This window comes from Colossoma macropomum, unplaced genomic scaffold (genome assembly GCF_904425465.1).
Source record: "Colossoma macropomum unplaced genomic scaffold, Colossoma_macropomum, whole genome shotgun sequence".
Classification (NCBI taxonomy): domain Eukaryota; kingdom Metazoa; phylum Chordata; class Actinopteri; order Characiformes; family Serrasalmidae; genus Colossoma; species Colossoma macropomum.
This window is the reverse complement of record NW_023494790.1, coordinates 23,627,365-23,641,579: the sequence shown is the minus strand read 5'-3', so window position 1 is coordinate 23,641,579 and position 14,215 is coordinate 23,627,365. Positions and strand designations below refer to the sequence as shown.

At 38.2% G+C, this 14,215-nt stretch overlaps 1 protein-coding gene across 1 annotated transcript; it reads right to left on the bottom strand.

Annotated features, from left to right (window-relative positions):
• Window positions 1-1,049: 1,049 nt before the first annotated feature.
• On the bottom strand, window positions 1,050-8,244 carry kcnk1a (potassium channel, subfamily K, member 1a). The gene is made up of 3 exons (XM_036572644.1): window positions 7,553-8,244; window positions 3,644-4,039; window positions 1,050-2,612 (listed from the first exon to the last, which is right to left on the bottom strand). The coding sequence occupies exons 1-3, from the start codon at window positions 7,905-7,907 to the stop codon at window positions 2,359-2,361; spliced, it is 1,005 nt and encodes a 334-aa protein (XP_036428537.1). The 5' UTR covers window positions 7,908-8,244; the 3' UTR covers window positions 1,050-2,358.
• Window positions 8,245-14,215: the final 5,971 nt, after the last annotated feature.

Sequence of the window (14,215 nt, the reverse complement as noted above, 5' to 3'; positions counted from 1 at the left end):
AAATGCTACCTAGATATTAGCCTAACTTATCGGCCCCTTGCAAAACTGCTGAAAAGATACTTTTCAAAGTATTTGGCAGCACCCCTAGACTGTCGACACGGCACCCAATTTCGCAAAGCCTGCCCTAGAGGGCATGTTGTAGGGGAGACTGTAGGGCACTGCATCTCATTTTCTTCACTGTGATTGTTTTCTCTCCATTGCAGGAGCACTTCATTGTGTTTTCTCACTTGGAAGGTGTCTACGAGGGCACTTCATGAGTTTTCCAACAGAAAGGTACCTGTAGGGAACATCAAGTTTGTCCCATTGTGAGGGCACCTATATAGCACCACATCACATTTTATTCACTGGAGGGGCACCCTTTAGGACACTGTCATGTAGGGATGGCATAGAGGGCCCATCATAATGACACCCTTTTCCATTGGAAGAGCAATCATGGGTAACATCAAGTTTAGACTCTTGTAAGGGCACCACATCACATTTTCTCCACTAGAAGGGCACTCATTAAGACACGTTATTGAATTTTCTTGCTCTAGAGGGCACATCAGCATGATTTCTTGCATGAAGGGGCATCCTAGGGGGCACTCAGTCAGTTTTTTCTCATGTAAAGGGCATCCAGTAGCACACTTCCTCTCATTTCTGCCTCTCTGGAGGGCTCTTTAACAACGCTTTTTCCAACCATGGGGGCACCAAGTGGGGTGAAAAGTGCATTTTCTTGAGACGAATGCAGACCGATTGTGCAGCTTAAGCAGTTCAGAGATGAAAAATTGGTGAAATTCAAATTATTTATAGCTCTAGTGCCCTCATCTGAAGTGTAGTCCTAGATTCAATATTGGCAATTCTACTGCACTAATGAAGGTTTTAAATTTTAGCATGTTTAACCCCTTAAACTCTATGTTTATTATTTAGTTATTAATTATAAAATGTACTATAAATTATTGAGTATTACGGATATGTAAGTCATGTAGTTATGAGAGTGAGGCCCTGAAGTGTGGGTTCACATACAGATATTTCTGTCTGTACAGATAATCACCGACAAATTGTCAAACACAAAATTATAAAGTCATTTTTTATTATCATTCTTTAAGACAATGTCTTAAAGCTTACAATTTCAGTAAATACTGAATATGAGCTATCAGTAATGATTGCACATGAGCAGGAAATTGGAATAAATCCAGTGTTTAAATAGTGACCTATTTAATGTTGGTAAAAACTTCACAAGTTGCTCATAGGGGTTGTACTATGCCTTCCATTGCTGTTGACAATACAGATTAAAACATTCGAGCAGGCGTAATCATCCTTTCCCACTTGATCATCATAAACAGGGGCTCTGGTGATGTTGGCACGATGAAAGCTTTTCACTTGTCACTAGTCACTGTAGATTCAGTAAAGTCATTTCCATTTCTTTTGTGGGAGAACATGGCACTTCAATGAAACTGCCAGTGTGCCTTTAAAGAATCAGGTCCCTATAATTCAATGCACAACAGCGTCCTTGTGTGGACAACTACATTAACTGCAGCATGTATAGCATGATGCATCAATTATCAGTTAAGGCAATTCAATTGACAATCTATGAACAAAACATAAAAATGTTTAAATAATGAGTCATATAAGGGTCCTGAAAGGTTCTGCACCTAAATTTTAAATATCTTATATTATCTATTTAAGGCAATTTCAAGAATACACATTTAAACAGCTCTATTGCATAACGTCAGTAAGGACCTGTCCCTATTTCCTCAGAAAATCACTGAATAAACATTCATTTACACACTTCATCACACTAAAGTATATGCATACTTAAACTCAACTTGCAGCACAGTTCATGTAAACATGAAATAAGTTTATAATATTTACAGTAATACAGGAAAGAAGTGATTGAGGTACACTTACAGTCTCACATTCCTGGAATGATTTAGTGAGTCAGTGATTGCTCAGTGACATTTTCCAATTTTCTTCCCTTTTAAACAGTTCATTACAAAGAATCCCTGAAGATACTCTACTATCTCCGGCAACTGTTCAGTACATGTGCTTTAAATGTCAAGGACAATTTGAACTGTTCAGATAATAAAAATAAAACAATTTCAAGCCTTCATTTCCCTTACAATAAATTATGTACAACTATGATAATTATACTAAAACTACCATTATCATTGCTCCCTTTTATATATGTTGGTGTTAAGTCTAACCTGTACTTCAAGCACAGTTATCTAATTTCTCAGTTTATTTGCCACTGCTGTTAAGAATTAAATTTAAAGATATTGATATTTATTTTTTTGTATTTACGTCTACATCTATACTGATTGGAAGCACCTGGTCACTGCCTCTAAAAATCTATCTAAATCTATGTGCTCTGAAGGAATCTCATCTGACCACAGGCCCATCATTGGCTGCTATGGGGAAGGCGTCAGTGATGAGATCAGTCTTATACTCTCTGAATGAAGCTGCCTGATCAGACACAGAGGAGAAGGACAGGTGATCGTGGTCTATGATATTCAGTCGGTCTTCAGTTCTCTCTTTCTTTAGATAGAACATCTTCCTTAGTTTCTTCAACTGCTGAAGCTCACAGAATGTCTCCAAAACCACCAGCATGGCAATGAGGCCCAGTAGCAGGTAGACTGGAAGGGAAAGACAGATACACAAAGCTCAGGTATTTGGCTTACAAGTCACTCACTTTCCAGTTTTTAACAAATTTTACATTTTCATCCCTTTAATACATTGTAGGGGTGTGAAATGCATGTATTGCATTGTGATGCATCATGCAAAAGGTAGTGAGACCTGTGTCTTTACTTATTTTCACTTAAATCAACAAAACAATTGGCTAGGGGTATTAAAATTTTTTGGATACGACTGTATTTCATACACTGATGTTTAGCAACTATTTTTGATGTACTGATCTTGTCTGTTCACTTGATAAAGGGAACCTAGAACAAATGACAAAGTATGATTAAGCAGAATGAAGCTGTCCTCAGGGCTCGAGGACCTATAAAATGCTGATAAACTCTACACTGTCAAAAATACCAACAATTTAGGCAAAAGAGCTTCCATTAAAAAACATCATGCAAAAGTCTCTAACCGATTAATGAAACCGCGCAATTTATGGATACGTTTTTTGAAGTTTTTCCTAACAGATTCACAATCATATATTAGATGTTGAGTTTAACTGCTTACAGACTGACAAAACTGAGCTAAAAAATTAACTGGTAATAAGTTATTTGCTGTCCAAAAAAAAGCCCTCCAAAATAGTAACTTTGAGGAAGAAGGCAAAAATGTTCTAAACCTTTAAACTTTCTAAATGCAACCTAATGCAAAAAGATTTTATCGCTAGTAATTTTGCATTCATCATGATTTTTTTACACAACGTAAAGGACAGTGCTGTGTTCAAATGATGTAGCAAAATAAAACTTAAAAAATTGGAGATTATTTCTTGGACAGCAACGAAATACATGTTTCATTTTTGTGTATATTAGAACAATGTGTGAACAGCTTCCTTACATTTGTCACATTTGTGTAATCTTCTAAACATTAGAAAAATGAGCAAAATGAGTCACAGTGAAATCTGAGACTTGCACTGAACTGTTTCCTAAAGAATTTTAAACAAATCAAAGGTCAGAGATTTACACCCCTTTTACACTGATTTCACACCTACCAGTTATGCCAACTTTATAGAGCTGCCTGAACTTCTGGTTGTAGCCCTCTCCTGGCACATAGTCGCCCAGGCCGATGGTACTAAGTGAGATGAAGCAGAAGTAAAAAGACTCTAGGAAGTTCCAGTCTTCCTCCAGCACACTGAACACAATGGCAGGGATGAGGAAGAAGCATGACATTGTAATAATGGCCAGCACACCAGCATGTACACCTGCAACCAAAGACTTGGACAGAGCCCAGCGGCGCTGCACATAGTCCACAGGCCGGCGAGTACTAAACACCATGATCCTCTGCACCACTGCTGTCAGGAATAGGAGGGTGAATGGAATGCCCACCACTGAGTACAGGATACAGAAAGCCTTACCCTCATCTGACAGAGGCACTGTGTGGCCATAACCTATCAACAAAAAGAAAATCATGGAGTCAGTGAGGTCATTTTTTATATTATGTACACAATTGTGTATTTCATGTATCAAATACAGTGCTTTAGAGATCTGGAAAAAAGTTGGGACAGTATGTGAAATGCAAATGTAAACAGAAAGCAGTGATGATTTGTAAATCCACTATGACCTTTGTATTTAAATGAAAAAGTACAAATGACAAGATATTTAATGCTTAATTCTTTGTGAATAAATGCTCATTTTGAAATTGATGCCTGCAACACGTTCCAGAAAAGATGGGACAGAGGCAAATTAAGACTATAAACATTGTGAAATGTTTAGAAAACATCTCAAACAGTTGATGTCATTATTCTTGGGTATTAAAGGTGCACCAAAGCCTGCCACCTTGCCAAAAATGTGTCAGTGAATAAAGATTAAGAACAATTTTCCTCAATAGTATTTTAGGTATTTCAACCTCTATTGTGCATAACATCATCAAAATACTCAGGGACTCCTGTGCGTAAAGAGCAAGGCCGAAAACTGAATGCCTGTAACCTTCAAACCTTAGATGGCACTGCATTAAAAAGCAGCATGTTTCTGTAATGGATATCATCACAAAGGCTAGGGAATTTAAGACTATACTATATACAGCACAAGCCACTTGTCAACAATGTCCATAAAAGCCACCTACTTCTCTGGGCTCAAGCTCACCTGAAAAGGACTAATGCACTGGCCTGCCTGCCAATGAGTCTCCCAATTAAAATTTGTGGTACATTATGAAACACAAACCTCTGCTTTCAACATTTTTTAAAATCTGTGTCTTCAGTCTCTCAAATATTATTATGTGTTGTTACAAAGAAAGGTGATGTAACACAGTGGTAAACATGTTCCTGTGCCAACGTTTGTGAAATGTGTTACAGGCATCAAATAAAGTTCATAAGGAAAAACATCAAATGTTGTGTTTTTGTACTTTTATATCTTAATACAGGTCAATTAGAATTTACTATTCTTACTTTCAGTCTTTTTAGCATTTCAAGTACTGTCCCAATTTGTCCCAACTGTCACAAATTTCATGGAAAACTGAATTTTCCTTGTTAAAGTTTCAAAACATATCGTTAACTGTCCAGTCCATATGTGAAACTACGCTGCAAAAACAGCCCATTCTGAAATAGATGTTTTTATGATGTCATGAAAACCAACACATTTAAACACATGCCTATTCACCCTACAGCAGTTTAGTTGCACCCATTCACGCTAAAGTCATAAGGAATGTATCAGCCCGGACTGCTTTTTGAATGACGCACAACACAGAGCAACCAACCAGAACAGAAACTGTTTACACATATCAGTCTGAAAGACAGAGTAACAAAAAGATCCTGTTCAATTCTAACATATACAGTCAAGTTGGAAAATATGACTGTTTTGGCACATTAAATCACACAAGCATTATAAGTGCACCTTGGGGAAAAAAATGGAACACAAGAAAACTGTAGGATATGGCCCCTTCAAGACCTAATCTAAGTGATTTAGACTAATGTTCTCCAACTCTTCTTTGACCCCTTCACCAGGTGTGTCAGACTCCAGTCCTCAAGGATAGTATAATTTAGCATTCTACATCATTAAGCACTCCCAATTCAACTCATCGGCTAATTAGCAAGACCTTCAGTTGAATTTAGAGTGTCAGAAGAGGGTAAACAATAACCTGTGTAGGATTGTGTCCCTCTAGGGCTTGAGTTTTGACTGTCCCAGATCCCATCATACCTGAAGTTATCAAGAACTGAATATCTGGTTCAATTATGCTGGGGGCTGAGACGGAGCAAAAATGTGGACTGGGTTGGGAAAAAACTTAAGTCTAAGACAAACCCTAATCTGTGTGAAGAAATCTGGCTAGGTAACTAGGCGGCTGCCAGAACAGTGTGTTTATGAAGATCCTGCTCTGATCTCTATGCCGGATTAAGTTACCTAAGCCCAGGAAACACTATGCCAGCCACATGCTTGTCCTACACTCACCCTTCAACACAACTGCAAAGCTGTACACTGCTAGCATTTTACTTGCACTCACTGCTAATCATTCTGTGATAATGAAAGAAACAGTTCTCCTTCACATGCCCTGGCAGTGTATTGATCAGCAAGCCATGTGAGAGTTGACCTTGCACTGGATAGAACCTGATTTCCCTGCTGATCAATTGTGCTCTCATTATATCCTACTGGGCTTAAATGAACGCAGAAGAGGGGCCAGAAATTAAGTATTAAATAAATAACAGGAAGCTCTTTCACTAAAAACAGTGACTGTAACACTAAAACCTGTCTGAACAGAAACAGTACCACTACTATGAACTAAACAGTGAGGTCATATGGGCGTGTGTTTAAACCTTCACACAAATGCCCTCTTGATTACATAAAAAACAATCCAGTCTGGTTTAAATGTAACTGGGAACTCACTAACTTTACCTTTAAATTTGATGGTCAGGCAGAAATCTACATTAATCAGCACTGCAGCCATAAACCTGTCTAAGAATACATTAATTATTGGGTATATTTAGAGGGGAACTTCATCAATTTTTTGAAAATTCTACATAATTAAATGTTTGAGATGTAAAGAAAAAAAAGGAAAAGAAAAAAGAAAGTCAAGTGGTCTGACGTGAAATGTTCCATTCTAGAGATACTTGCTGAGTCAGAATTCTTCACAGGGGTGGTGATAGGAACCAGATGTCTGAAGAGTTTCACATGTCTGAAAGCTCCCTCATAGAAAGTTATAACAAGAAATGGCTAAATATATGCTGCCTGATGTCTGACACACTTTCTTAATGATAATCTTGTGATTATGTATGGATTTACAATGAATTTAAATCCATTCATGGAAAACATGAAAGGTGCTGTAGCACAAAATAGTCCCCAAAGAAACCTTACTTGTTCAGATTTACCACTATTTTACCATCATCAACATTACATATAAAATCTCAGAAGGCACAGGTAGGTTCACTGGTGGCATTGCATAGTAAATAAAATGGATATTTGTGTTGTAGAAATCGTAACCCCTGGTTCCTCTCACCACCACTATAAGGAAATCTGAGTCTGTAAGTTTCTCTACAGTGAACCATTTCACATCAAACCACTCTGATTGACACTGTTTATATCTAAAGTACAGACTTATTCAGAAAAAAATCGTGGAATTCTCATTTAAGCTAAGATAAATAAGGGGGAAGGGTTTTTCTTTGTTTTATGTGAATTCCTTGCCTCAGGAAACACAGTTCACTCACAGAAGAGCAGGCCCACAATCCCATTAACTTTAGTGTCCTTTCACTGTTTTTTCAGGTGAATAGAGGAGAGGACTGAGGCCTGAGTGGTGTACTGTGCACTGATGTAACGTCAATAGTCTTAAGTATTTTCACAAAGACCATGTATCTTGCGAAGGTTATCTTAACACATTAACTCCAAAACCTTGCCAAGGGCTGTTCAGGTCTGATAGGAAAAACTTCAGTCTAACACCGACAGACAGAGAAGGTCGAGCTGATGAAGTTTAGGCTCACCTGTCGTGGAGAGGACTGTACTTGCGAAAAACAAGGCCGAGGTGAAATCCCAGTTGTAGTTTTCTGAGGTATTATTCAACACTGAGACTCCGTAGTTGCTCGCCTCCAGCGCTTTAGCCAAAAATTCCTCCAGTCTCTCCTCAGACAGACACTCATTGTCCTGGAGAAACTGCCTTTTCAGAGCGCCGAGGTCCTCTCGCAGTAAGTCCTCATACGGCGATTCCACCAAGGAGAACACGACAGCGCCGAAAACCAGGTACGCAACATACACGAGCACCAGCAGGACAAAATACCACGTCGATTTGTTCCCTTCAATCACACGCATACACCAGGCTCCGGAAAGACACCGAAGCATTTTTCAGTGACCTGTCAGCGGTAAATACAAGTGACAGAATCGAGATAAAGCAGCTTTCCGGACAGCCTCAGCTTCAGGTCTCCACGCGTACAGCTATAAATACACTTTCTGTACGTCTTTACAGGCTCGTATTCTCTGCCTTTCCTTTCACTAACGCCGAGATGATGTGGGAGTGACGTCACGCGCCTCACCTCGCTCAGGTTCAAGTGTGTCTCTCTCTCTGTATCTGTGAGGACAGGGCGTGTCCGCGCTCAGCTAGCAGCTTAGCAGCATTTACTGTAAAGCTGTAGTAGCAGTAGCTCCAGCTCTTTCACTCAGGAAAAAGTTGCGTTGCCACCCACATAACACCCCGCTGATGGTTATCTAGATGATACCAATGTGCTACAACAGACTGGCTCAACTGGTTTGGCGAGGAGTGATTCCACAACTTTAGAAATGCTTTAACAAAAGCTGGAATGGGAGGGATAGCCAGCATTTTAGGGCTGTACCTTCAGACCTGTTTGGTTTCTTCCTTTTAGTCCACCTGGAATTTCATTATTCTTGCTTCCTGATTGCACCTGTAATGATGGACCCAAACCAGCTTTCACAACATTAATGCAGTTAGACTTGGCCTTTTGGATAAAAGTGAGTAATTAAGGTAAAGGAGTTTATACATTAAACTTGTTGTAACTAATATCTCTTTTATTAGAGACATAAAAAAGTGTTTTGATATACATCAGCTGTTACTCTTCAAATTTCTCCCTCTTACAAATGGATATAAATAAAATTCAAAAATTAATAGGAGTGTGACGATTCACAAAACTCAATATTCGATTTGATAAAGTGGTGTGTAGTTTTGATACATTTTTTTGATACAGTAAAAATAAGGAGTGTCTGAAAAGCAATATTTGAAATAAAAGTTGGTTTATAGTATCTCGATCTAATGCTTTAGCCACAAGCTAATATGTTAGCAAGGTAAAACTCTTATCACAAGCTAAGATGCTAGTCCTGATACAGTGATTCGATATGATGCAACATGTTACACTGTGATACAATAGGACACGTTATTTTGTTACAATGCTATAACTTATAATGGGATTGTAATTTATTTATAATGCATTTTATCCATGGTAACTGTTTTCACACAGATCCTTCAAAACGTGAAACATACATACATACATACATCATCTAAACCGCTTATCCTTCTGGGTTGCGGTGGGGTGCTGGAGCCTATCCCAGCTGTCATTGGGCGGAAGGCAGGATACACCCTGGACAGGTCGCCAGTCCATCACAGAACTTGAAACATGATATATTTATTATTTTAATTTTACAATCGTAAAATTAAACAGGTAATGCAACATTTAGGATAACGATAGATGCTAGTGGGTGGAGTGACATGACTTAACAAACAGTAGGAAGTAAAAAAAGCAAAATACTTTTTTTTGCCTTTAAAATCCTAGTCCTGCCATCCAGTCTACAGTCTGAGACTCGAGTCTCAGAGGTAAAGCACACATCTTATGCAATTATTTGCATAGACTGTTTAGAAGTTTGAAGTGTGAGATTAGGACGGATTTCTGTTTGGTTTGGCTCTGATCTCAAACTTTCTGCATCCTCTAAGCACTGAATATTTAATCTATTCCCAAACACAGTGTTTGGAAATAAAGGCCTCTTCCTCTGCGTGTGTGTGTGTGAGTGTGGTTATTATCAAAGTACACCAAGCCTACTGCTTGAGTGGCAGTCAGCCAATTCTTCTAACTCATCAACACTAGCTTCCTCTTCCGCAAGCGATGGCATGACTCCGGTACAACCCTAACTCCACCCTTTTGAAGATCAGATATGAAAACTTTCAGCTAACAGAAAGGACCTCCCACTTCAGCAAACAAGATACAGTGCTCTGCTGTGCAGAATTCCTTATAAAATCATGATGGGCAAAATTTCTCTGAGTTGACAAAACCTTCACTGTTCACTCTCTTGATAATTAGATATCTGTTCAGCAGGTAGGACTGTTATGCCCTGTTCAACAAGTAACTTACCTCAGCTATTTGGTGCCCTTATGCCTGTGTCTGATCCTCTATGTGCTGCAGCAAGCACTTTTAACCTTATAGTGTTTTCTGTATAGAAGTGCTTCTTCCATTACTAAACTGATGCCTTTATTTAGAGAAACTTGTAAAATATGCAGGCAGTAAACACAGTGATAGCAGGTTTCACAGAAATCATGAAAATAACTTAATTTGTATGCTCACTGGAAAAGGCAATTATACTAGTAAGTACAGTAAGAAGGGCCGTAACAGATTAAATACCTTAAGCATTGACTACTGCATAATTAAATCAGTAAGAGGAGTAACGCTACATGAGCGGAAATAGCTTCCACATCTCAAATTGCCAGTATAGTTTGTAAGCAACTGCTCTTCTAACATCTCTTCTGAAATTAAGGGAATTAATGGCATTGATAAGAAGTTTGTCTTCTTAGAAGGCTTTACACTAGATGTTGGAACATTGCTTTGAGGATTTATTACATTTAGCCACATGAGCATAAGTGAGGTCAGGTACTGATGTTGGATGATTAGTTCTGGATAACAAACACCACTCCAACTCATCCTAGAGGTATTGGATGGAGCTCTATCCCTCCAGGAAACACAGTTTCACTGCTCCTAAGTCAATTGCTGGAGAGCTCTGTACACTTCTGATCAAAGTTTGGCGTTAGGCATGGTGACTTTAGGCTCATGTGTGGCTACTCCAGAGCATCCAATACTATTGATAATGATTTTCTGTGGAGATTATACAAGGTGTGTGTGCCACTGAACGCTTGTGTCAGCATTGGTAAATCTTTAAGTAGCTGAATTCACTAGAAGGAGTGTCTGGATACTTTTAGACAGAAATAGTGGATCTTTCTAAAGTGATGCATGTTTGCAGTCCTTGTTAGTCTCTGTCGCCCTCTGCAGGCTAGAGGTGCCAAGGACTGGAGGGTCATGATGACTCCAAAATTTTACGTTCTTTAGCAAGTTTTATCTATTTTTATATCTATTGTAGAAATGCATCAGTATCTCAGCAATCCATTTATTTGAAGGTGGCAATCCAACTGTATTGATTTTGGTGTTTTGAAAATGATTATTGTCAACGATAGTAATGTGTTACCGCCATTTTTACATTAAAATATTTAATATATAATGTATACAATCATCTCAGACATAATACTAAGTTATATACAGTGTAGAAATGTTTGTTCTATCTTTCTTTTGGGCCATATTAAAAGTCCTCATGGTCTAACTTTGGGCAGCCTTGATCCAGTTAAGAAAATAAATAGAAATATAGACATTAAAGAGAAAGAATTAAGTGCTTTTTTTGCATTAAGTCTTGGTTGTCAGCGGTCTCTGAAGTACCCAGGTTAGCTGTTAAGTAGATTTATTTCCTATTAGTGCAGACTGGTTGTTAGGTTGTTGTCATTGGTTACAACTGTACATTTGTAACTAAATCAAAGAGCAATGTGTCAATCATGGCATGTTTACAGTAAATGATCAAGGCTGTGGCTGACAGTGATTGTAACTTTTTACAATACAGATAAATGAAAAGTTATTCTGCCATGAACTTAAATGAGGAACTGAGCATAAACATTTTAAGTTAAGGTAAAGTTTTAAGAATTGATTTTTCTTTGGCACTGTAAACAGATTTCTGTAATAATCTACCATAAAAAAACTGAAATGACAAAGGAACAGCAACTAAAATCTTAGTGAATATTCCTTGGAAAATCACACAGAAACCATAGCCATACAGGAAGCCATTTCTTAGGAAAATACTTGTTATATTTTATGTAAGGAAGTGCTGTGGTAATCCTATATTGTCTTTTAGTTTGGTAGTAGCGTAGGAATAACGCATTCATACCACAGTTCTTCAGATGTCTTGACATGAGAAAATGCCTCAAGACATCTTGTCTAACTTTGTCAAGACATCTTAAGGCACAGTTACAGCTGGGTATGTCTGTTACGACTGGGTATCCTGTCCTGTGCCACAATCCAAAAGCAGTCTGGGCTAAAACACTCCTTTTAACTTTAGTGTGAATGGGTGGGGCTAAAGTGCTGTAGGCCAAATAGATAGATATGTGTAATTGTGTTGGTTTACATTACACAAACGTTGAATTCAGCATGGAGTGTTTTTGCAGCTTAGTTTCCATATATGGACTGTATGGACTGGGAAGTGAATTGTACATTTAGAAACTGTAACAATGTTTACAAACCACATCAAACTCTTTTGTTAAAAAAGAGGAATATTTTCCATGATAGGGGCCCTTTAACACTGACGTGGCCAGAGGATAAGCCATTATACCTTTTCCACAGCACTTAGGCTCGTCTGGTAGTCAGCTGGTCTCTCTGGTGCAGTGGCACAGCTTCCTGCCCGCACTGCAGTTTACACTGCACCACCTCATGAATACAGTCTCTTAATTTTGTCTTCTGGGCAATAGCCAGTTTGGGGAGAGGTTATCCATAATAGATTATTCTGCTCTTTTGGGCTATTTCTAGATGGGAAAGGGACACATGAGATCTCTGGCCTTGTTGGAGTGAGAAGAAGCCAAGCTGCCAAGGTTATAACTGTTTTTTTCTTTTGTTGAATTCAAGTGGCCAAGGCAGGCAAATCAATTACGTTTGGTCTCTTTGCAGTATGTTTACCAAAACAACATACACTCACTAAAATGAACAATAAAAAATCATTTTGTTAGTCTAATATTTTGAAATAGTCCATACTTTGTCCATACTTCGCAGATTTAACATAGTCTGTTTAAAAATTGGAACGATTTGTGAACTAGTAATAAAACAGAAAGCAGTGATTAGTAAATTCTGTTTGGCCAGTATTAAATTAAATACAGTAAAGAAACTATAGTATTTGATGTTTTACCTCATGAACAATTGTACAGTCCACTCCAAATTTGCTGCCTACAACACATTCCAAAAATGTTGGGACAGGAGCATGTTTACCACTGTGTTACATCACCTTTCCTTTTAACAGCACTTAGTAAATGTTTGGAAACTAAAGTCACCAACTGATCCATCTTTGAAAGTAGAATTTTTTGGTATTCTTCAATTATACAAGACCTCTGCTGTGCAACCATACAGGGCCTTTGTTGTTGTATTTTGCACTTCATAATGCACCACGTTTTCCATGGGAGACATGCTGTAGTAAGAGTTACCGAGTGTGGCCTGTTGTTGTCATATTGAAATAAGCATAGACATCCCTAAAAAAGATGGTGTCTAAAAGGCAGCATATTGCTGTTGTCAGAAGAAAACCTCATTTCTCCAAAAGGATAACTTTACAGGAAAAGGAAAAAAACAACTTTACATTTAATGTAACTCAGTGGAACCAGCCTTTTTTTCCAAGTAATTTTGGGCCATTTCTTTTTGTCCATTCCTAATGAAATTTACACACAATGTAAAGGGCAACAGGCATTTTCAAATTATGTCAAAAACTGAAGAAAATGGAGATGGAATGCACATGGAAATAAGAGGTTTTCTTCTGACAGCAGCGATATGTTACTCCAAAATGTGTATATATTTTTCAGCGTTGTTGGTGCCTTCACAGATGTTCAAGTTACCCATGCCATGATCACTAATACACCCCCATACCAGGACAGACCCTGGCTTTTGAACTTTATGCTGGTAACAGTCTGGATGATCATTTTCTTCGTTGGCCCAGTGAACAAAACTTCTATCATTTTCATAAACAATCTGAAATGTTGACTCGTCAGTCCAAAATACACATTTCCACTGTGCATCAGTCCAATTAAGATCATTTATAGGTACCATACCATATGATATAATACCGTATATATGATATTTTCCAGTGATGCTCCTGGATAGGTCTTGCACTACACATTTTAGTTTTGGACTATGACTGTAAAACAATTGTTAAAAACACTTTTAATACATAAATGCCACCAGGGGGAGCCATAAGTCCAAATTATAAAGCAAGTATAAGGGCCGTGTGTGATGTGTAGATGGACCAGCATGAACTTTGTTCAAGAATGATTTATCTTGAACAGATGTTTACATTACTTGCTTTTCCAGAGATGGTATGCAACACATGGTATGAAATACACACAAAACTGTGTTTTTTCCATAACTCAAACTGGTCCATGTTTTGACATGCTCCTATCTGTGGAGTTATGGCCTTGCATACTGCAGCAAAAACACTTTACACCTATCAGCTTTACACCTGGATGGAGCTGACTCTTTCTCAAGCTGCACATAGTACCTATCATGCTTCTACAGGACTGGCATATCAATATGTGATGGCAAAAGTTATTGTTCACAGTAAAATAACATGTAAGGCTGAGAAGAGCA